Below are 25,834 nucleotides of genomic sequence, written 5' to 3'. Positions count from 1 at the left end.
AAGTAGACCCAAGAGACATCATCGAATCTTCAAAGCTCACAAGCTATGAACTTTTTGAACCAATGGAGAATGTACCCTTTAACATCAACGAACCTAAGAGTAAAAATCAGAACACGGATTCTACAAGGACTTCGTGAGGATCTGATACTTCTCCTTGATGAATTAAATTTGTATGGGTACCAAAAGACATGCCAGGCATCCCAACAGAGATAGCCTTACATCGCCTAAACATTAAGGCGGGTGCCAAATCTATTAAGTAAAAAAAATCTTTTAAAAAAAAGCAAGAGGCAATCGAAAATGAAGTAACTAGACTTTTTGAAGCTGATTTTATCAAACCAGTGCAGTTCCCAAGATGAATAGCAAATATTGTCCTAGTCAAAAAGAGCAATGACAAGTGTCGCATGTGCATCGACTATTCCAGCCTCAATAAGGCTTGCCCCAAGTACTTCTACCCACTCCCCAACATTGATCAGCTCATCGATTCCACAGCGGGAGATGAGATGTTGTCATTTATGGATGTTTTCTCTGGATATAACCAGATAATATTAGCCGAGGAGGACCAAGATGACAAGATGTTTATCACTCACAAAGGCGTCTTTGCTTATAAGGTTGTGCCCTTTGGACTTTTAAATGCAGGAGCCACCTTTCAAAGGACAATGGACACAGTGTTCAAACCTCAAATTGGCAGAAATATTCAAGTATATGTGGATGACATCGTAACAATGTAACCCACATCATCAACACATGTAGGAGATCTAAGAGAAATATCTGAAAGAGTAAGAGCTCATAGCATGAGGTTAAATCTAGCTAACATTTTCAGCTTGAGCGGATGATGGTTATTGGGGTTCTTACGCACTCAAAGAGGCATTGAGGCTGATCCCAATCAAATATCTTCCATGCAAAACATAGCAGCACCAAAATGCCTCAAAGAGCTCCAAGCCCTTGCCGGATCCATCGCGGATCTCAGACGCTTCATACCTCATTCATCGAAAAAATGTCTACCAATGTATAAGGTTATAAAACAAGCGTCAAAAGGCACCTCATTCAAGTGGACAAAAGAATGCGAGGAAAGCTTGCAAGAAATAAAAAACTTCCTCATTTCTCCTCCAATCATGGTCAAAGTAGAACCATGTGAACTATTAAAGTTATACATGTCTGCATCAGATCTTACTGTGGTCGCAGTCCTCATCAAGGACGTCAACTCGGATAAAAGGCATGTATACTACACAAGCCACATCTTGAAAGAAGCAAAAATACGCTACTCGAATATCGAGAAGCTCACTTATGTCGTAGTAATCACTTGCAGAAAGTTAAGACAATACTTCCAAGGGTGCCTATTTGTGGTCTTGACAAACCAACCATTACAAAGAGTTCTACACAATCCAGACATGTTCGGAAGACTCGCATCTTGAACAGTGGAATTAAGTTAATTTTATATTGAGTTTCAACCAAAAACAACAATAAAGTCCCAAGCCCTAGCTGATTTCCTCACAGAGTGCACATTCTCCAATATGGAACCAGGAGAGATAATCATAGGTCCAATCAACAAATCATGGATTCTCTTCATAGATATTTTATCGACTTCACAGGCTGGAGGTGCATGAGTCATTATAACTAGTCTTGAAGGTTTTGTCATCAGGCAGGTCGTAAAATTTAAATTCTCCACAACAAACAACGAATCAGAATATAGGGGACTCATAGAAGGCCTCAAGCTGGCTCGAGAAATTGAGGCGTCGATAATCGATATCTTTAATGACTCCCAATTAATGGTAAAACAAAATTTAGGAGAATTCAAGATAATCAGCGAAAAGATGGTTGCTTACATGCAGACCATTACAAAAATCCTGCAAGCATTCACCTCATGGACCATTAACAACATTGACAGGTCTGTGAACCATTGGGCAGATGCCCTATCCAAGTTAGCCACTTCTGATAGCAAATATGTCATAAACCCCATTTACTTCAAAGAAGTATTACATCTTTCCATCCTTCAATATAAAGTTAATTGCGTAATAAATGAGGAAGATTGGAGAACCCCCATAATAAATTATATCCAAGAAATCCTTGACAAAAATGAAAAACATAAATCAAGAAAGATAGAGATGAAAGCGCGACACTACTACCTCATCAATAATAAGTTGTTCATATGAGAACTTCCTGAACCACTCCTCCGGTACATCGACAAAAATGAGTCACAGATGGTCATGACTAGGGCTGTAAATGAACTGAGCAGTTCATTAAACTCGCTCGAGTTCGTTCAAGTTCGAGCTCGATAAGCTCGGTTCGACATCTTACCGAAGTCGAGTTCGGCCCAAGTTTTAGATCTAGACACTAGTTAATGCCCAAACTGAAACTAAATATAAAGCAAGCCATTTCAATGATGCAATACTAAACACATGGAATATAAAAACAAATATACTAAACACCTGGAATTTTTACCCGCCATTGCTGCCAATTTGATTTTACTTGTCACGACATAACACTTGAAGGATACAAATCAATCTCTATGTCTTTCAGAGTTTCCTGGAAATAAAAATAATCAGTATTAGCCGACCAAAGTAGAAATCAAGTATAACAACAGTCAACAGTGCAATTCTTAAACAAACCTGATTTGGTTGATTTACTTTTTTTAGACCATAGAGTTCACGGGCCCAATCTGCTCCACACAACCAGAGGGAGGCTTAGAGCTGGGGAAGCCTACGGGACTGATGCTAGTCACCATCTTATTAATTCATAAGTGATAAGCAAGATGATGCAGAGTTCAGAGGTTTATCTCTGAAAGCAAAGGCACCCTAATTCACAATACTATTGCCCCAAATAATTGGCCAACATGCCATTCTATTACACATAAAAGCAATTATAAGAGACCCAAAATAGTTAACCAATTATCCTTTTTCTATTTTTGGCCAAAAGTATCAATTACAATTTCCTAGTAGTTTCAATTTGAGGACCTTCGTTTTGAAATGGGGATAAATTATTCAATGATCAAGTTATGTACAAATATCAGCTGTCTTAAAGCATCAAGTAGTAGGAGTGATTAATTCGATCTTATTATTTATTTAACACTCACCCTCATTCAAAATCTTTAACAAGCCTTGAATCCTTTCAACTGGAGTATCAACTTGATATTTCGGACATTCTTTTACCCACATCACAAATATGAACGTACACAGAAGCTCAACTCATGATGTCTAAAGTCTGTCAGAGTTTCCTTGCTAATATAGGTACAACATAGATCGTAAACAAAGCTTAAGCAACTAAATTGATCCAGAAAATAGGTATACCGTATACAAGTACAACCCAAAAAGCAACAATCAAACTTAATTTTAAATTTTAAAATCCAAAATCAAAGTGTTTCATACCTAAAACCCTAAAACTTAATTTCAAATCAAAGTATTTCATAATTAGGATTCATACCTAATCCAAACAATCAAAGTGTTCTCACCTCTCAGCCTCTCGAGTCTCGTCTCCGTCACCGTCGTCGGATTTAGGGATTGTAGCGTCCTCTCGTGCCTCGTGCGGTAAGAGCAGTGTGTCTAATACTCTAATATGAATTTTATTATTATTTTGTTATTTCATATGGATCAGTGTTTTATGTTTACATGACTGGGTTATATGGATTGGGCTTCAAACACAAAGGCCCAAAAAATCATATTTATATTAAGTTTTAATGAGTTGTCCATTTTTTGTCCGGGTTCAAGTTCGGTTCGGTTAAGTTCTCGAACAACTCGTGTTCGGTTCGTGAATAAGCGAACTCGAGTTCGGCCCAAAATTTTGTTAGTTAATGTTATCGAACAATGTTCGGTTCATTAATTTTTTGTTCGTATTCGTGAAATGTTCATCCGAGTTTGTCCGAATTCGGTTCGTTTACAGCCCTAGTCATGACTGAAATCTATTCAGGAATCTATGAAAATCACTTAGCTGGGAAGAATATGGTATTAAAATCATAAGACACGGAGTATTTTCGCCCACGATGCGCAGGACTCCGAAGAGTACTCGAGGCGGTGTAAGCCTTGCTAGTTCTACAAATCTATGAACCATAGACCTTCTGTGACCTTCAACCCAATGTCCACACCTTGCCCATTCTACATGTGGGGAATCGGCCTTGTAGGGCCGCTGCCAAAAAGCTCCAAACAATGTCAATACATTATCGAAGCTGTAGACTACTTCACCAAATTGGTGGAAGCAAAACCCTTAGCCGGAATCAGAGAAATAGATGCCATCCACTTCTTCATGAAGAATATTATCTTCATATTTGGAGTTCCTAGAATTATAATCACAGACAAATGATCCCAATTTACAGGAGAAAACTGGAAAAAATGCCCTTGAGGAACTCGAAATTCAACACATCAAGTCCTCAATAGCATATCCACAGGCTGATGGTCAAGTAGAGATCACGAACAAGGCAATTCTCCAAGGCTTGAAAAAGAGATTGATGGACGTATATATAAAAATGGGTTGACGAACTACCGAATGTACTCTGGAGTCTACGAACCGGTCCAAAAGCATCCACAGGTCAAACACCGTTCAGAGTGGCGTATGGCACAGAGACAGTCCTACCAATGGAGATAGAGTCTAAAACTTTGAGAATTGAAAATTTTGATCGAAATAGCTCAGAGGAAGGGTTGTGCCTGGATAACGATCTCTTTAAAGAACTCAGGAACTCCATACAGCTCAAGGTCCTCAAATACCAAAAACATGTCACACGACTCTATAACTCCAAAATTAAACCAAGAGCTTTCAAAGTGAATGACCTAGTGCTAAGGGAAGCAACATCCTCGATTCCTGCGAAAGTCAGTAAAATATCTCCAGCACAGAAAGGTCCCTACCGGGTCACAAAGGTCATCAGCACAGGCACCTATCGCCTAGCTCATCCAGATGCACTCCAATAGCTAATGCTTGGAACGCCATCCATCTCAAAAAATTCTACCCCTAACACCTCCATGACAGAACCTCTAGTTTAAGTTATTAAGTTATGAATCTTGTAAGTTTTTATTTTTAATCAAGTTGCTTTCGCAGTTTGGGTCTCAGGTATAACCCAATTATGAAGTACGTCGACAAGGATGTTATTTTTCAACACGCTATTATGAAAAACCTCCTTTTTATGTCAAAGTTATCTTTCTTATACATCTGCACACACTCACACAATATAGTTTTGTTTTAAAAAAAACTTTTTATACAAGCGCAGGCTTAAAGGCCATTCTCCAATCACCACAAAGAAATTACCACAAGAATCAAGGGATCAAAAGACAAACGAGTACCTCACTAACCAAAGTGGGACGAAAATTATAAATATGAAAAATTGATAAACTACTTGGAAGACTTGCCTCGAAATGAAACTCAAATAAAAAACTAACAAGGTAAGGCCAACGCAAAGCACAAAAGAAGACTCCAACTCCAGGCGAGGTTTAGATTTACGAAATCATCCGTACAAAAAAAAGAAAAAAAGCGCCTAAGGGAAATTAACAATACGACAAAACAATAAAATTCCCAAAAGCATGTAAAAGGAAACTAAATTGAAAAGTAAAAGCTCCAAAATCATAAGATAAACCTCTAAGAGGCAGACAGGATATATTAAGGTAGCCACAAAAGCTCAAAGCAATGACTGGTAAAAAACATTCCAAGTTTAAAACTCCAAACATAAATACGTGTCTGATAACAACCATAAAACCTTAGAAAGTTAGTTACAAAAAGCCTATAGGGGCCTACCCTAGGAATTTAACAAATCAAATAGCTCCAGAATGAGCAGAAGAAGTAACTTTCCTAACTTGAACTTTGTTCTCCACATCCGCGAGATATGAATCAAAGCCATGATCTTTCACGTCCACTCCAGAACCAGCTAAACGATTCAAAAATTCACCATAACCCTCCTCGAATGACTTAAGTGCCTCGGTTTGACAGCAGGAAAGACTAACTCCCATACCATCTAATTTGGTAATCAACTCAGCTTTATCATCAATCCAAAAAGCCTCATTCTCAACAAGATTGTCCATAGAAGCACCCAAAGCAGCATTCAAACCTTCCACCTCAAGCTTAGCATCTCGTAAACCAGTCTCCAGGAAATTTTACTCGGCAAGCAATTTTGACTTCTCAGTTAAAAGAGTGAAAATTTGAGTAGCAGAAGAGTCGTTCTTCTTCATCAACTCCTCCGAAGATTTCTCCAATTTAGACTTTTCAATCTTCAGCTCATTGACCTCGCCTCAAAGACGAGACACCTCGTCAGGATCGGGGACATCACTAAGCTTCACTACCCTTTCCAATTTAGCAGACAACTGCAAACAGAAACTAGGTGAAAAAGATTATAAAAATAAAACAACATTAACCTCCTACCCTCAGATTAATTAAAGTTAACAAGGAGGAATACGATAAAAGCTTACCTTCTCCACATAACCTTTACAAGCTCGCAAACTTTTATCCAGGGGTCGGATGGAGCCATCACTAACAACAGCTGGTCGGACACGGGATCCCCCAACTGGGATCATAAACTGCACCTCATCAAAAATAGGACATTTAGCACACTCCTTAAACCTCTTGGAATGATGATTACGAGAAGAGTGACTGTCACTGTGACGCTTTTTCTCCTTATCTTTATCCTTCATAGTAACATCAGCTCCAACAAGGGTAGTCTTAACGGTACCAGGGGCAGTAGTGACAACCCGTGAATCAACTCCAGGACCCTTTTCATCAGAACCATAAACAGCCATAATAGAAGCGCTAGCAGCCTTACTCTTCACAAGGCGAGCAAGAAACTCCTCAGTGGGTTTTGTCAAAAATCTCCTTGACAAGCGGAACAGATCAGACCCAAGCACTGGACAAAGAATAAAAATATAAACTATGAAGAAGACAAGTAGGAAAGCTATAGAGAAGATAGAGTTATATGACAAGAAAAAAATCTTACAACAGTGACAATTCAGAAACTTATCATCTATGAAGTTATCAAGCTGGTATCTAACAGACGATCCAAGAAAATCATATAGCTCTGTAGGGGTCTTAGACCCCAAATGGTTCAAACACGGCCTCCATGGCCCAACATGATCAAGACCATGCCCCTCATACCAAGCCCATTTACCAAGCCACTCAGAGTTTGAGCCGGGGACTTCAACAAGTTTACAACAAACCTTTTTTTTGTCAAGATACAACTGAGTCCCGGTACTCTTAACTCGGAAAATGGAAAACAAAAGGTCAATAGTGGGAAACCATCCATGTTCATGACATCTCGCAATAAGACCGTTAATTTGCAGAACAACATTTGGAACCAATTGAGACAAACCACACTCAAGAGCCTCGAAAACGAAGAGGTAAAAAGGGTGCATAGGCAACCCAAATCCATCTTCGAAGTAAATATCCGGGATAACATGACGACTAGGATGGAAAGGAGTCCACATCCGGTCAGTGACAGAGGGGGAAAAAACAGCAAAACTATCATAAAAAGAACAATATTTTGATATTTGATCATGATCTATAGACTTCTCAGAATACTCACTACTACAGTTAAAAAATTTATTGGACTCAAACTTAAGACCACGACGAGACCCCGATACATCACTTGCTGAAAGGGTAAAAGACGAGGAACCAACATTAAAAGCAGGCGTATTAGCCGAGCCTTTATCTCCACCAGGAGAACCAGGCTCAACTTTAGGGAAGGGGGGCTACAGAGATGATAACGATGACGAACGACAGAATCAACGCGACCAAGACATTCGTAACTTTCAGTCTCATCATTACAAATACTATTAGTATCGAAGGAAGAAATGACAAGAGGGTCCATACCCGATAAGCTGAAATGACAAATCAAGTAGGATAAAAAGAGGAGAGAAAGAAGAATACCTAAAGAAGAAGAAGAGATGACAACTGAGAAGCCTTGAAACCTGAAAAATAAAAGGGTAAATGCAAAGTTGTCTATAAAAGAGAAGTATAAAAACCTCTAACCTTCCCGGTTCCCAAGGCACGTCTACACGTATCTCTAGAGAGAAAACCAATAGTTGCAATGAAGAGACCACGTGCAAAAAAACAAACAAAAAGAAGAAGAAAAAAACAATCTCAATTTTGCTTGTTTTCCTTGTTTGTTACTTTTTTTTTTCTTTTTTATATTCGGTCTCCAATGTAAAAGCCCATAATTAAAAGATTTAAAGATCTTTTTGGACTAAAGGGGGACTAATTGTTGGGTCTAGACCCATATACTAGAAAGCCCATCTAAAAGGCTATGAATATCCTTGTAATAGCTAATAGGGTTTGTCTAGTGTGTGTCCAATGACACATGTTAAAAAAGTATGATTGATGAGTTGTAAAAAATTTATTGGTGCAATTTTTGTGCATGCATTATTATTAATAAGCTCTCTACAAATATTTTGTGGACACCTTATCAAACATTAATTGTTAGCATATGTCCATGAGCACACACTAGAAAAACCGTAACTAATAAGTCATATTAAAGCATCCCATTTATTGTACTCTAATATCAATGAACTATTTTTAATTTTTTGAAGCACATGATTGATCACTCTATGAATATCAGTCTTTTACTTTGGTACACTCAATAGACAAATTTGAAGAAATCATTAGCTAAACAAACTTAGAAACCTTACTGGCGTCATGCATTTGTACCCCGATGGCCTTAAAGAAGATGATCTAATATGTTCTGTCTCCTCGGTGACAACTTCAGCAGGAGACATATCATCAGTTTTTCTTCTATCCTACCATTCAGAGTGTTCCAATTCCTACTCAATGGGGAACACCATGTTTGCAGTGACAAAGACTACAATTTAACCATGTCTTGATTCAGTGCACATACCACCACAATTCCGTGGTACCGGAACTTGACTTGACTTGCCCTTCTGTTGGTTTTTTTTTCTGCTGCCTGACCACTTTTGACACTAGACAATTACAAATATGTTGAAACCGTATAATTTGTACTATACAGCTTTTGACTTGTACAGAAACTTCCTAGACTGGAGCACTTGAAGAGTAAACTTTACACACTTTTTACTTTATAATAATGTGTGAAACAGACCAATTCAAAATGCGCTTAAGCTCTTTCATTTCAAGTGATTATTGTTCCTAAGATGTTCCTACTAATGTGACCATCGTAAGGAACTAAGCAGGCTTCAAATCCTTAGCCTATATAAGACACACAGCTGAGAACGTGAAACCTTGAGAAAAATCTCTTTAGTATTAGATTGTTGGCTCCCTCTCTTCTCTTTTAGATACATCCCTTCTGAAATATTCACTCACTTCTTTGACGGTTTCTTTACAAGACCAACATCGACTGTGATATGAGCAATACTAATAAATATTTTACCGAGTCGTATTCAATGCTACCTCCAAAACGAGGCCAGGTTAAAGTGAAAATAGTTCGGTATCTTCTGAAGATCGCAACTGGAACAACTGCAAAGGCAGGCAGCAACATGATAAATGTTGAAGAGAAGCAAATGCAACCACCCAAGAAATAACAAGTATGGAGCGAGGGAGGCATCTCATCTACTTGTAGGTGTGGCCTTGTAACACTCCTGCCTGCAACTTGCAATCTTTCATGTAAAGCCAGCTTTTATAAATAACTAATCATGAATAAATGCAGCTTCTGCAAACAAATGTTTAGAACATATGAATTCAAGATCGATCTACCCGGCTCTGTTCAATGTATTTGTTTTTTCTGGCCCCTAGTCCAGTTGCTACGGTTAACTAAATTCGTAATGCTCATGATTATTATTCAAGTTAACCACTTCTCAATCTCATAGATACATCGAATTGTCACGTTTGACAAAAGATAGTACAAAGAAGTACATAGTATTTCGTTCTTGTTCTTTCTTTTTTTCTGTTTTTACATCACATTCTTTACTAAAACTCGGGAGCACAGATTTCAGTAATTCACTCCATTTACTCCCTCTTCTTACAAGCTGCATCAGCTCCAATCATTTCACAAATATCGGGAGCAAAACATCAAGAGAACAACTTATTTTGAATGATATCATCATATCAATTGGCCACTAGTCCACGTTAAGCGATTGTAGGCGGACCATCTGTCCGAGAAAAAATTTGATAGATAGAAAAAAACGCTAAAATAAAAAAACTAAGCGTGAATAGACTAACATGACTCACTACATTCACATCAATTTTCAGTGTTAAATCTTTCCGCTGGGAGATGGTTAAAACCAAGGTATGAATGTGTGGTAGTAAATTAATAAAATTGTATACCTCAGATGATTCAATGATGCATTTACTTAATATGTACAGCAACAACGATGTTACCGGAAGAGTGACGCAGTAAGAAAGAAAGAATCCTCAGAAATCCAAAGTGTTCTTACTAGGAGTGTCATGATCAGGTCTTACATTTTTCTAGTCTCGGAGTATATCCTTTCAATTTCTCCCAGGAGTCTTTCATTTTCAGTAACCAAAGCCTCGTTTGTGACAAGTTGTAGCAGAAATCTGTTCAAGTAGCTTTTGGCCTTTTGTAGTGTTTATAATTTGCCACTCAAGTTGATGTTATTGTGTCTAAATTGTATTTGGCATGTCAGAATTTAAGAACATGTACATGTTTGTGAAGTATGATAATTTATAAATTGAGGATGCCAGGTTAATTAAAGTATTATGGATGAGCATGTATTTTGGTATTTGGTGTAGGTCAATCCTACTTCCTTTTGACGTTGGAGTTTTTGAAGAATGAAGATAATCACATGTTCTTAGCTTATTTCAGTTTTCTTGCCAACCTGCAAGCTCTGCAAATTTTGATTATCCTTAAAGCTTTAGTTGTATTCTCTAACAAGTGTAATACAGAGATTTTAATGTTATGGTTGACCGGTTGTACCGATCCCTAGTTTAATCTGTTTAACTTAACACGTACTTTTAATATTTGATCACTTGTTAGCTAGGTGTGTTATTACTCATTACTAAGTCTAAAAATGTATGCATTTCATTTTATTGGGGGCTGGTGGTGGTACTGACAAAAAGAAACAGGTAGTCGGGTGAATTCTTTTTTAGTTTGTAGCACTCAATTCTATTGTCATAGTTGAATTCTGCCAGTTATTTGCAATCAGGCATCAACAATTAATGGTGAAACACTCTTCTAAAGATTGAGTTTAGCATTGTAATTAAAATTTAAACATAATAATTGTTTTTTTATTATAATTAAGTCACACATTTTACCTTAAAATATGTATAAAAATATATTAATTAAAAATTTTAATGCAAAAGTTTAAAATTTTTATTTAAAAATATTTATGTGATTAATGATAAATTATTATTTTTAATATATATATATATATATATATAAATTCTATCCGAGCCGAGCCGAGTTGCCGAGTTACCGAGTTCGAGTCGATCCCGAGCTAAATGAGCCGAGTCCGAGAAATGTCCGGCCCGGCTCATTTAATTATTCGAGCGAATTTTCATGTGCAAGCTCGACTCGTTAAAAAATACGAACCGAACCGAATTCATTTAAATGAGCCGATCTCAAATTTTATTTACGAACAACTCTATTTATTTGCAACCCTAATTGTCAGGGACGATATCAATTTAGTGCGGTTGATATGATACGTTATAATATTCAGAAAAACGCACGAACGGATATTTAATGGAAAATAACACACGAACTTGAAACCAAAGATTTCCAGAGTTAGGTAGCAGACCAGTGTGTAGTCAGGTTTTGGAATTGTGCCAAACATAAACAGTTTTTGATAGCTACCAAGGGAACAACTGCATTATTGGACACGGGGCTCTTTTGAATTTGTTGCTTTCCCTTACTATGTTGTGGGGACTCGCTTCTTCTATCCATCCACTTTGGCAATGTCTAAAAGCCTCAATGAATGTTTAGTCAATGTCCATCTCTATTAAGTATCATTGCTAAATATTATGTCTGTTTATATATCACTCAATTATTATAAACAAGAAATTGTTTTTTCAAGGGCGAACAAAGAATTTACTTTCTTGTTCAGGAAATGAACCTTGTAGAGATACTTTTTCTTGCTGTTTTACTTCTGTGTTTCTGTATTTTGATCTTTACTAATGTAGAGATTGAGGTTTTTTGAAATCATAATGTATAACAATGGAGGAGATAGGTCTGCTTTATAGTAACATAAAAGTATATTTAATGCACAGAATACTCATTTAGAAAAAAAATGCACAGAATACTCTTGGCACAAATTAAGACTGAATTTGAGTAGATCACTAACCCACCCATGACCAAGTTCTTGGTGATGAATCCATTTGATGATTATTTGCTTTGGCAGGAATGGTCTCGAGTTTCTACCTACATTCGAATTGCAGCATGACTTCAGCTCTTCTAGTAAACCGAATAACTGAGGATATGAGCAGGCGCTGCCTGATGTCCTGGCATTAGTCAAGAGACATAATTGGCTATTACTTGGCTGATGGCTCCTTGCTCGTTAATCTGTCGAGATGTTTTTGATAAGCTTGCTTCTAGTTCATTTAACTCGTCTATGTCGAGGTCATCATCTTCATCATCATCAGCCAAAGTTTCACCAGTAACAGCTAAAGTCGAGGTACTTGACTGATTTGCAGCGGAAGATCTATGATTCTGATGACAAAGAAAAGATCAGCAAAGGGATTTAAATCATCAAAACAAAATAGGAAATAGAACACAAAACAGATGAGTATAAAATTTTCCTACCTTGGCAACAGAGAGAATAAAATTTCACCATACTGCTGCAAATAAAACAGAAAAGACACTTGGTGCAGTGCCGATACACGGCTAAACTGATAGCAGGCAGTCTCATAATTATATTTACTCGCTAGAATGATCAGAACTTCTCAAAGCTAAACGGATAATTGTATTAACTCAATCCCAATTAATTTAGTGTACTTTGGTGTTCAACCTTCCAACAATTTCAGGCAGGAAACTTGCAAAACCAATTCAATATTCTTCTACTGATAAAGAACTCAGATCCACAATCTGAAAAAATGGCTGTCATTATCATATGCATGTGAGCATCGCCCAAAACCATTCCATCGGAAGGCCATTTATTGACGGAACTAATTAGCAATTAGGGTATCACGTCTTGGTGAGTATCCTCAATTTTAAACCATATGCAGCAGAAAACACACAAAACACACGATTAATTTTTAATAAATATCATGTTCTCAATTGGCATGTTAATATTAGCTATTGAGTTGCTAAACACATATAAATGATATCACAACACTGTAGAATCTACTAAGATCATTGCCTTCAATGCTATAACGGAGCAGCTGGCGAGCTTCAATTGCCTTCCAGAAGGCAGTGTAGTTCTTGATTAATATAGAATAGTACAGATTTAATTATCTACTTGACAGGCTTTCATCTATCTAACATAGAATGCAAAATCAAAATCCAATCCATGTACTATCTTAATTTGTCATGTATTTTTGTCAAGATATACTGTTTAACCTGTTGAGAACTTCCCTTTTTTATTTGGACATTTCAGAATACACTCTTGATAATTTAGAGAAGGTGTTTATAAATTCTCTCACAATTTAAACGAAATTTAATCCACATGCAAATGAAACAATGCAAGCCACGTGATAAATTAAGCTATTAAGAAGGAAACATGCCAACAAATTAGCTAATAAATTTGCTGTTCACAGTAATAGAAAATTTAGTACTCTAGTATCTATATTCACACCAACAAATTTATATGAACATATATTACAGCTGAAACCGATACCATCTGTTACCATATCTGCTACTCCACCGTAAGTTATAATAATATAAGTCAATATAAGAGGCATTCATTTTAAGCAAATGTGACACGATCCTGTAGCTCTTCAATATAGTCATATAGAAATCTGTTGTAAAAAACATGCCTGTAGTTTAACAAGACTAAAACAACTTGCCAACCTTTAAGTAAGTTGTATTGTTATCTAAATTTGTATTTTGTACTTGTAACACTTAAAGTCTGTAAAAATGCAAAATAGCAGACTGGAGTCTTTTTCCTAAAACGGTATCAAGCCTAAGGATTCTATCCGGAAGAAGAACAAGAAGATCATGCCTCAGAAGAATTTTGAAGAAGCTTGGAGTTGAATAAATCTGTTTGGAGAAAAATATTCTAAGTCAAGATCTCTAAAAGTCACAGATTTAATGTTATAGAGAAGTCATTCGAGAACTCCAGAATGACTTATCGAGAAGTCATTCAAACTCCAGAGAGTACCGACGGATAAACAATATCTACTCGACGGATGAGCTATATATTTACTCGATGGATGAATAACATCTACTCGACGGATGAACAATATCTACTCGACGGATAAGCTATACATCTACTCGACGGATGAGCAATATCTACTCAACGGATAAGCAATATCTCTAGTTATGAAGACTGGAGATCTCGATGAGCTGAAGACCTCTACAAGCCAAACTCATTATGGAGTACTAGAGATCTCGATAAGCCTTTGTACTTATCGAGATATCAAGTGTTCAAATGAATCAAACTGCAGATCTCGAAGTACAGTCTCAAAGTACAAAATTGCAGATCAGTTTAATATCCAAGATAAACAATCAACAAACAATCCAACGGCTGGATTGACAAGTCTGCAAAAAGCAGCTCGAAGTGTGTGCAAGATCAATGACAAAGATTAACTGACAGAGGAAGATTAAAGTAAACACGGGATACTAAAGATATGCTAAGCCGGAAATGGAAGATTTGCTTTTCAATAAATAGAAATGACAAGTGACAGTTTAGAAAATCTAATAGCATGTTTATTATTCACTGTGTAAACCAGAAGTTAACTGAGCTATAAAGTTAACACTGGTCCTCTAGTTAGAAGTAACAATTTAGATCAAAATTCTTGTAACACTCTCGAGAAGAAGCTGAGCTATTTAACTTCGAAGAGCTTAGAAATTTTGTAGCAAAACATCTTAATTTTTAATACAAAAATTAAGTGAGTTTTGAAGATCTGTGTCCTTTATTTTGTGCAAGTTTAATTTCTGCATGAACACTTTTCTATACAAGATTTAATTTACTTTGTTCAACCATTATCTTTCAAGAAAAGCCTAAATTCAGAAAAACACATTCACCCCCCTCTATGCGTGATTCATTACCTAACAAGTGGTATCAGAGCAAAATCTGAAAGAAAACAGATTCAAGATCTTGGAAGAATGAATACACAGAAAATCAGTAGCATCAAAATTCCTACATTTGAAAAAGCTAACTACACTCTTTGGAAAAAGAAAATGATGTTGTTTATCAGGATGGCAAATCCATTTTACATTCAGATCCTCAAGAATGGACCCTTCATTCCTATGGTAAGGGTTGAGGAATCTACAGATGGAGACATTATCATACCAGCTCATTATGCCCCAAAAGATCCTGCTGAGTATACAGATCCTGAAAAGGAGAAAGTTTCCCTGGATAGCAGCTTGCAAATGATATTGATTGAGTCACTTGACAATGTGATGTACAACAATATTATCAACTGTGACACTGCCAAACAGATATGGGAAAAGATTGAGATACTATGTAAAGGAACTGAGGAGGTTAGATCCAATAAAAGAAGGATACTGATTTCACAGTATGAGGGTTTCATGGCTAAGCCTAAGGAAAGCATTACTGATGTGTTTGAAAGATTCAACAAGCTGATAAATGACTTGCAGCTTCATGACAAATACTATGAAGCTGAAGAAGTGAATCTAAAGTTCTTGCTTACTCTCCCTGACCATTTGGAACAAAAAATCTCAGCAATCAGGGAAGGAAGAGACTTGAGCAGAATAACTCTGGAAGTTCTGTATGGAATTCTTAAAACATATGAATTAGAGATGATTCAAAGGCAATCGCTGAGGTCTGGTCAAGGACATGTTGTGGATGGTTCAAGTGCTTTAATTGTTAATGAAAGCCACTCATTCAATAATGAACTAAGATACCAAACTTCAGATGCCTTATCAAGTGAGCAGAAAACAAATGATTCACAGTAGCAAGTCATCTTAGAGTTGGAAAAGGATGAGTTTTACACTCTTGAAGAACTGGATGAGCTAGATCAGTCTATGGCCCATCTAGCTATAAAATTTTCTAACATTAGAGTAAAGAAGCCAAGGTACTTCAGGAATAAAGGACAATCCTTCAACAAAGACAACAGCTGGAAAAAGAAAGGGAAGTACAATTCTGACAGCAAGAGTGGTTACAAAACTGGATCTGTTGACAGATCTAATATAAGGTGCTTCAATTGTGATAAACTAGGCCACTTTGCTACAGAATGCAGGAAACCCAAAAAGGCAAAGAAAGACAAAGCTTATCTCGAACTGGAAGCAAAATATGAAGCTTTTCTGAAAAAGCAACAGAGCAAAGCTTACATTGCAGAGGGAAAGAGTTGGGATGATTCAGATAATGATGAAGATGAGGAAGTTGGAAACTATGCTCTAATGGCCTTGGAGCAAGGTGAATCATCCTCATCAAAAGCACAGACACCAACTCTTACCACTATTGATTTAAACATGAATCAATACAAGGAAACTGTTGAAAAGATGAGCACAGAAATGTTTCACATTCACACAAGCATGGTTGCTGCTAATGAAGAAGTTAGCAGATTAACAAAGATAAATAAGAAGCTCGAGAGTGAGAAGCAAGAAACTGAATTGTTGTTGGTTGAGCTTGAAGCTTTAAAACAAGAAAATGCTTATCTTAAGAACAAGCTCAAGTGTGCAAATGAAATTGAAGCAGTGTTAAGGGAGAAACTAGAAAATAATGAAGTAAAGATGAAATCTTTCAGAAATGCATCTGAACTGGCTGAATAGTATCATGAGAAGAATAAGTCATGTGCAAACATTGTTATTGGCCTTGACTATGAAGACATGAGTGACAAAAAGATGACTGTAGGTGACAAAGGGAAAGCCAAGAAGACTGAGAAAGCTCCAACCTTTTTGAAAGAGGTTAATGCACCTACATTCAAAGCATGTGTAGTCAACTTCAGTGAAGAAGAGTTGATAATCAAGCAAGAAATTGTTGATGTAGATAAAGAAAAGAAAACTGAAGAATCAGTTCAGTCTTCAAAAACTGAAGAGAAGATCATGAACAAACACAGTCCCAAGACTCCTATACAAGAAACCAAAGTTGAAGATGCAAGAAAGAAAAAGAGAAATAGAAATGGAAAAATAGGGATAAACAAAAGCAACAATTTTGCTTATGTTGCAAATGCTCCTAGAAAGAAGTGTGAAAAATGTGGCTCTTCAAATCATCTAACTCACCTTTGTAAAAAGGTTGTTAGCAAGCCAGCTGAAGGAGCTTGCAAATACAATGAAGCTAATTTTAACGATCCCTATTCATTCTGTGACAAGTTTGACTGCATTCCTTGCAACATGAAGGTAATGAAGAGTTGTCATAAACTGAGAGTAGACCTTAAAGAATCAAGAAATGAGTCTACATCAGAAGGAAAACATGCACAACAATCACTAAATTCCGTTTCTTCTAAAATTACTCATTCTACTTCTCCTGAAAAAGTTACCAAGAATAAACTACCCAACACTGTTTGGGTTTCCAAACACACTTAAGACTCATTGTGTGCAGGGCAAGTGAAGAAAGTCATCTGGATCATAGACAGTGGATGTTCCAGGCATATGACTGGTGGTGGTAAAGCCCTGCTATCACAATTTGAGGAGAAAGCTGGCTCATTTGTGACCTTTGGAGACAACAGCAAAGGATTCAAAATGGGATATGGCAAGAATATAATGAAAATGTTGTTGTTGATTAATGTAGCACTGGTAGCTGAGCTTGAAGTGAGTCTTTTCAGAATTAGCATATTGTAGACAATGGTCTCAAGTCTTATTCTATAAGGAGAATGCACTATTATCAGCAAGAAAACTGGTGAAGTTGCTCTTAAGGGAGCAAGGAAAGGAAGCTTGTCTGTTGAAGATTTTGACTCAACAAATAAGAATGGTATTTGTTGCTTCTACACCAAGGTATCAGGAGAAAGAAACAAGCTTGCTCCAGTTGAAGATTGTAAAGTTTGTCAGACTAAGGAAATGAAGAAACTACCCAACAAGAGAATCATGGCAAATGGAAGCTCATCTCATACACCTGAGTTTGATTGCACAGCCTCAGGGGGAGAAAGAGGATCTTCAGATACTAGAAGGAAGCTCAACTTGGGATTATGACATTCCAAGGGAATCAGTTTTGGAGCTGTTGGTTTCATAGATACATATTCTGTCTTTCTAAGACCTGTATCCTGATTTAGCATTAAAACTTCTTGCACCAACGGAAAAACAGCTAGCTGACATTTTTACTAAACCTTTGGATGAAGCAACTTTCACTAGACTTGCAGGTGAAATTGGAATGCTCAATTCTTCATCATAAGGCAAGAACTCAGCAAATGTTGTGCAGCAGATTAATCTCCAGTAAATCAAAATTAATTTCATTAAATTAAAAATTGACTGAAATATGAATTATAAATATTTCAGAAATCTCTGTATATTTGTCTTTCAAATTTAATTAACTTGGAATTTTTCAAATTCCGAGTAAACTACTTAGTTGTTAATTTACATCCTTAATATGTAAAATTAACTCAAAGCAGAATTACAATAACCAAAAGTATCTAGAGAACTGAGTCCTCGATAAGTATAAAGTGACTTCTCGGCAAGTCATTTTAGGACTTCTCGAGTGAGTCTTCGATAAGTCAACTTACTGACTTCTCGAGTGACTTCTCGATAGGCTCAAAATGACTTATCGATAAGTCCTTGTAGAGTTCTCTAGTAGTATTCATTCACAGAGTTCTCTATAAGTACAAACTTTAACTTATCAATAACTCAGAACTGAAATAATTTAAATTGATAAATTATTTTGGTAAACTCGACAAGTCATTCTTGAGTTCTCTATAAGAGTAATTTAAAATGACTTCTCGATAGACAAACTCCAAATGTCTATTTTTGAGTTCGCGACAAGTCATCTACTTTTACTATAAATACCCAGACTTCTCGATACACACTTACTTACAGCTTTCGAGATCTAAAGTGACCTAGCTTTCAATCCATAACCGTTTTCCCTCTCGTTTTTCATCTTTTCTCAGAGATCTTTCCTACCCATTCATTCTCATCAATCAACTATGGCTCAAAATGTTGCTAGGGCATCTATCCCGTAGAAAGGAACTAACTATCTTGCTTTCACTGATGCAAACCAAGCTCCTGATAGTTTCATGGGATTTGTAAAATGCTGTCTGAATCCTATCTTGCAGGTGCTTTGACTGCAAATCCAGTACTGTATCCGAACTCTGGTGGACTCCCATAAGCATCTTCAAATGCAAAATTCCATAGCTTTAGGAGCCATCATGGGTAAACTCAACACACCACTACCTTCTTTGCCTGAACAAGTAAGACCTGAAATCCCTACTCCCCTTCTCATGCCTGTCAACAAGACTAAGGGGGAGATAGAGGTTAGGTTGGCACAGTCAAGGTCATCTCAACAACAAGTCCAAAGTGTTGAAGAGAGTTTAAATCGAAAAACTGATATTGGAATGAAGAGACTTTTTAAAGCAGTTGAGGGTCCCAATCAAAGCAGAGAATTTGATGAACTACTTAACGCACTCAGAGTTTCTCTCAATAACAATTGCTTCACCTACAAGAATGCATTGGACAGGACAATAAACTCAATAAGAGTGATCTTGGTAACTAAAGACAATTTCAAGGAAAGAAGGATAGTGGTCAACATCAATGACTCAGGTGTAGACAGATGTATGCAGGTGTCCCGTAACTATCTTATCTCTAGGAGGGCATCTGAATTAGATGTTTTGATAAGTAAAGTCAAAATTGTGATTCATGAAGATACTCTCTTTCTAACGGAATTGAAGAATGCACAAGTAGCTGCTTTCCCAGAAGCTTATCTACAGCCTAGCAAGGGAGTGACATACATTTGTTCTACTACCAAACATTTCAAATATTTTCAAGTTCCTAAACAGTGTGTCATGGCAAACAAAAGGCTCATTATGACTCTTGAAACTGAGCTGAAAGTAAAAAGGAACAAAACTATTGAAGATGAGGAAATGATAAAACTGTTGAGAAGATATCAGGATAATGCAGAAGCAAACTTGCCCAAAAACAAAAATCAACAAAGATGATTTGGATGATGACGAACAGAAGAAAGATGATCAAAATCCTTCTGGCTTAAATTCAAGTCAGTCTACTAAGCCATCTGGAAGCAGGGGTGGAGAGAAGAAGGATGATGACAAGAAAGATGAAGACACGAGGAGAAAAAGGGAAAGGAAGAGCAGAAAACCTCATGATGATTCAGGAACTCAAACAACCCTAAATATCCAAACACAACCACCTCAAACCTCAGGTCAACTCACAACATCAACTATCTCTAACATCAAATCTTCCCAAACACCTAAGCCAAAATTTCTTCACAGACAAACTGCCAACTCCTTCCTAAAAATTTCAATCACCTCAAGCCTCACAAATTTCAAGAAAGTAACAACCCTACTTTTAGCCAAACCTTCACTAAAATTCAATCTCAAATATGTGGGAAGAAAGCCTAAGAAAGTCAAGCCTATAAAGGAAGTGGAAGTCACTGAAAGGGCCATCTATAATTGCTTTAAAGAATCTGACTTTCTACCTCTAAATTGGTGCATCACATATGAAGACCTTTTCCAAAATTCAGCTGAGGAAATTGTCAAAGTCTGGGTTGTATCACTGAGAAAAGTTAGAGTCTATTTTAAGGATGGTACATTCACTCTTCTAAACAAAGACTTAATGGATTCTTTGACTCCTGCAGAAATTAAGAGGGTGCTAAGTTTGTTAAAAGGCAAGGACACTGTTACAAGAACTTGGAGATCATCTTTGGCTGAATGGTTGATTGAAAGGGAGAAAACAAAGAAAAGAGATAAGGCTGAAGCTGAAGAAAGAAGAAGGAAACATGATGAAGAAATAGATATGTTTATAAAAAGATCAGAAGAGTTGAAAGCAAAAGGATTGAGCAGAATTTCTAAAGATGGTAGATTTCTAAACATTAAAGTTGGTGGATTCTCAAGATTCAGTTTAGAGTATCTGGACCAAGGGTACCCTAAGACAGCAAGGCAAAAACTTGTGGAAGCTCTAAGTGGAACACTCATCATAGAAGAACTTGAAATTCTTGATCACTTGAAGGATAAACTTAGAGAAGAAGCAGATGTAAAAACTGTCTTTACCTGATTCCTGTAATCCTCGAACTTGGTGAATCTTATGTTGTACAAGTTGTAATTTTATCAAGCTTTATGTTTTAATCTTATCATCCATCGGTTTTAAACTTGAGGTTAGTCTTGTTAACAGGCATGAATTTGTGTGAAGCAATCTTCTCACAAATTGGGGGAAATTGTTGTAAAAGACATGCCTGTACTTTAACAAGACTAAGACAACTTGTCAACCTTAGGTAAGTTGTATTGTTATCTAAATTTGTATTTTGTACTTGTAACACTTAAAGTCTGTAAAAATGCAAAGGAGCAGACTGGAGTCTTTTTCCTAAGACAGTATCAAACCTAAGGATTCTATCTGGAAGAAGAACAAGAAGATCATGCCTCAGAAGAATTTTGAAGAAACTTAGAGTTGAATAAATCTGTTTGGAGAAAAATGTTCTAAGTCAAGATCTCTACAAGTCACAGATTTAATGTTATAGAGAAGTCATTTGAGAACTCGAGAATGACTTATCGAGAAGTCATTCAAACTCCAGAGAATACCGATGGATAAGCAATATCTACTCGACGGATGAGCTATATATCTACTCGTTGGATGAATAACATCTACTCGACGGATGAACAATATCTACTCGACGGATAAGCTATACATCTACTCGATGGATGAGCAATATCTACTCAACGGATAAGCAATATCCACCGGTAGTAGAGAAGTCAGGAAAGCTACTCGAAAACTCAAAAAGATATCGACAAGTCATTCTTTCACTAGAGAACTCAGAGTTATCGACTAGTCTATATCCATTCGAGAACTCAGAGATATTTACATGTCAAGTGAAGTTATGAAGACTAGAGATCTCGATGAGCTGAAGACCTCTACAAGCCAAACTCATTATGGAGTACTAGAGATCTCGATAAGCCTTTGTACTTATCGAGATATCAAGTGTTCAAATGAATCAAACTGGAGATCTCGAAGTACAGTCTCAAAGTAAAAAATTGCAGATCAGTTTAATATCCAAGATAAACAATCAACGTACAATCCAGCAGCTGGATTGACAAGTTTACAAAAAGCAGCTTGAAGTGTGTGTGCAAGATCAATGACAAAGATTAACTGACAGAGGAAGATTAAAGTAAACACGGGATACTAAAAATATGCTAAGCCAGAAATGGAAGATTTGCTTTTCTATAAATAGAAATGACAAGTGACAGTTTAGAAAAGCTAATAGCATGTTTATTATCCACTGTGTAAACCAAAATTTAATTGAGCTATAAAGTTAACACCGGTCCTCTAGTTAGAAGTAACAATTTAGATCAAAATTCTTGTAACACTCTCGAGAAGAAGCTGAGCTCTTTAACTTCGAAGAGCTTAGAAATTTTGTAGCAAAACATCTTAATTTTTAATACAAAAATTAAGTGAGTTTTGAAGATCTGTGTTATTTATTTTGTGCAAGTTTAATTTCTGCATGAACACTTTTCTATACAAGATTTAATTTACTTTGTTCAACCATTATCTTTCAAGAAAAGCCTAAAATCAGAAAAACACATTCACCCCTCTGTGCGTGATTCATTACCTAACAAAATCTAAGTCAATGAACATTCACTTGTCGTCGTGTATAAGGTTCAAATCAGTACACATCTGATACAAGGTCATTTGTTTTCCTAAATGTTAAAATTTTGATCAAACCTCTTTTCATCTTTTCAGGGAACAAAGGTAATAACAAGAAAGAGAAAAACTACATCCTAATCAAGGATTAAACATCTTACTTTCAATCTATCATATAATCATAGCACCTCATACCATGCAACTAGAACTTGTTACTTGTTACTTGTACTGCTGTACATTATCTTTATTTCTTTGGTTGAGTGGTTTGCATTTTCAAGGTGCTATTTTTCAAACTATGTGCATGGCTAAGTCGACTCAGACTGGCCTAGTGCCCAGGTGATTAGGCAACACTGGGCCAAGAATGTTTGGTGATGGGAGCGGGCTTCCAAGGAATATAAATAACCTCTTTATTTTTTTCATGTTTCGGCAAGCATATGGAATAAATTATTGAATCACCCAGCTATATTTTACCACGATTGGTATGTACAATGAACTATGCAGCGTTAATGCATTTTGCTGGTTCTTTTGTAGTCATAAAGCTGCTCCAAAATAGGTTTGTTTTGTAGATGTAAAGTGAAATTTAAAAGTACCAAGCAGTTAGAGCACATGCATATATAGGGAAACATGCTTACCTTCTCTTCAGTAGCATTAGATTCGTCCTCCCTTTGGTATTTGTCGTAGGCCTCAGCATCATCCACAAACAAGCTTGAATCAGAAAGGAACAGCTCACGGCCACTGTACATGAAAATAAATATATTAGATCCGTTCAATAGATCACAATATAATACAAACCTAACTAAAAAAGATTCATATGGAAGTAATACATTGGCAGATAAAACATTAAATTAATACCTCATACGATCATTCTTTGCTCTCTCTGCCATCTCGGCAGCCAAGCCAGCGTCCCGTGCTGCCATCTTCTTATTCTTCCATTCCAAGAATAACTCGGGAGTCATGGGAGTTGTAGTAGTTACCTTAGCGCGCTGAAAATGAAGGATCATTCTTGTCAGAAATCATCAAATGGGGAAATTGGGGAAAAAGGATTCTACCTCATTTGTTAGTAGATGTGATATTATGGAATATGATAAGGATATTATAGGGATGCAGATACATTTGTAAATGAATATCAAAAAATCATAAACAGGTCAACTCACCTGGTTTTCAATATCTTCTTCCATAGATATTTTCTCCACCTCTTCCTCTAACAGAGCCTTCATTTGGGATTTTAATATATATCCTGGTGGAAGTGCATGCCTATAATGACAGTTTTTACCACCATTTGGACAGACCCAAAACCAACCATATTGCTTCTTCTCCACTGCATCCAGGAAGTGCTTACAAACCTGCATGCCGCACAGATTAAAGTCGAACACATTAATACCGTATACATAATGAAGCGATGTTTGGTATGAATGTATTGCAATAGCCAGCATCCAGACCGCAATGTATTATAAGGAAACTTTCAATGTAAGTGATAGCTAATTACGTGTTTTACAAATAACATTTTGTCCATTTATTGTTCAACAGTGGTCGTGGAAAAACATTCCAACAGGGCTATGCGTATCAACAAGTTTTTCAAGGATGTAGAACTCGTACATTGAATTTATGACTATTCCCTCTTAGTATTATTCAGACCAGACTTTCATGTGCATGAGAACTGAAAAGGATCGTATAGATACACCACTGGTTATTATAAAATTAGAGGAACACTTGAAAGGAGGAAATAATTCAAATTTGAGTACTGAGACAGATAGCCATTGCTAGTAATAACTAAATGCCTCGTACTCTTGAGCATTTTCACATTTAAACACAGTGAATAAAGAAAAGCATATAGATAACATAAAACTTGGATTTGGAAGTCAAAGACTCACAATATCAGTTGGTTTGTTCTGGTTATACTCCTTCGCTTTGGATTCAACAACCTTCTCCAGAGTCTCTTGATCCCAATCCTCCATAGTCTCTTTCCCTATCGACAAGACAATCAGGTTACACAATTTAAAAAAAAGAAGAGGAAACACTTACCTTTGTTTCCCTGTAACTAGTTAATTATGTCCACTAACAATGAATAGATGATCTCCACAAATAAAAAATAAATAATCTGAACCTTCATCACGCTTATCACTGTAGATATCAATTTTCTCTCCTTTCCGCTGAACATTGAGATCATGAGAGAACTTGCACTTGAAACCCTTAGCACATTGCCCAACTTTATAAAACTCGCACAATATCGATTTCGGATCAACACCTGAAAAATTACTCAGCTTTGTGATCAACAATACATGCACATTTCAGCAAAACAGAAAATTGATTTTTTTAAAAAAAAATACACAGAAAACAAAAAATAAAAAGATTAGATTTTTTTTGAGTACAACATGAATTTATATTTATTTAGTGCAAGTAAAGACACATGATGGATAGAAAACATACCAACAGGAACCTTGGGCTGACTGACAGCAACCTTAAACAAATCATTTAGTTCTTTCTCTCTTGCCTTGTCTTCCTCTTTCTTTTTCTACATAACATAAAAACTTTGAATTTGAATGAAAAACACGAAAAAACTTTGACAAGAAGAATTAATAAACAGAATATGGGATGTAGGGGGTGAACCTTGGAAGCGATTTTGGAAGGATCGGGCTTGGGCTGAACAGATTGTTGAAGGGTCTGAACATATTTCTGGACATTCTTGGATTTGTTCTTGTTTTTTAAACCGAATGTCTTGTCTTCTACCATCTTCTGCTTCTTGCTTATATCTGCTTTCGATCGCTGCTTCGGTGGCATCCTTTATTTTCATCCAATTTCTTCTAACTCTTTTTCCCCTTTGATCTGTCGATCACGATGTATCAACTTTGTTTATCTGTTGTGTGTTATATGTATGTATGTATGTTGGTGACTATTAAATCAAATCATCATAGCTGACAGATGTCAATATTTTATGCTAGCATGGAAAAGTAGAGTCGTACGAGTCTAAAATGATGCTACACTTCTGTTTATTTTTCACTTAAATATGATGCTATAGTTTCAAGTTTTGGTCTATCAAGACAATTTAAAATGTGCTTCTCTTTTATCTGAAAAAAAGAAAAATGTGCTTCTCTTTTGGGGTGTACCACGTAGATAAAAAAAAATGTTCAATGTTACAAATGTAACATAATTGATGTGTTACTT

General features: G+C 36.4%; 1 protein-coding gene across 1 annotated transcript; it reads right to left on the bottom strand.

Annotated features, from left to right (window-relative positions):
* Window positions 1-12,030: 12,030 nt before the first annotated feature.
* LOC141720633 (zinc finger CCCH domain-containing protein 11-like) lies at window positions 12,031-25,658 on the bottom strand. Its single transcript, XM_074523150.1, has 8 exons — window positions 25,280-25,658; window positions 25,100-25,184; window positions 24,777-24,917; window positions 24,544-24,638; window positions 23,827-24,015; window positions 23,525-23,655; window positions 23,305-23,407; window positions 12,031-12,529 (listed from the first exon to the last, which is right to left on the bottom strand). Exons 1-8 carry the CDS (start codon window positions 25,448-25,450, stop codon window positions 12,332-12,334), a joined length of 1,113 nt encoding a protein of 370 aa, XP_074379251.1. The 5' UTR covers window positions 25,451-25,658; the 3' UTR covers window positions 12,031-12,331.
* Between the last annotated feature and the right edge of the window lie 176 nt (window positions 25,659-25,834).

The sequence above is a fragment of the Apium graveolens genome, chromosome 4 (genome assembly GCF_009905375.1).
Source record: "Apium graveolens cultivar Ventura chromosome 4, ASM990537v1, whole genome shotgun sequence".
Lineage (NCBI taxonomy): Eukaryota > Viridiplantae > Streptophyta > Magnoliopsida > Apiales > Apiaceae > Apium > Apium graveolens.
This window is presented reverse-complemented; position numbering and strand designations above follow the sequence as displayed.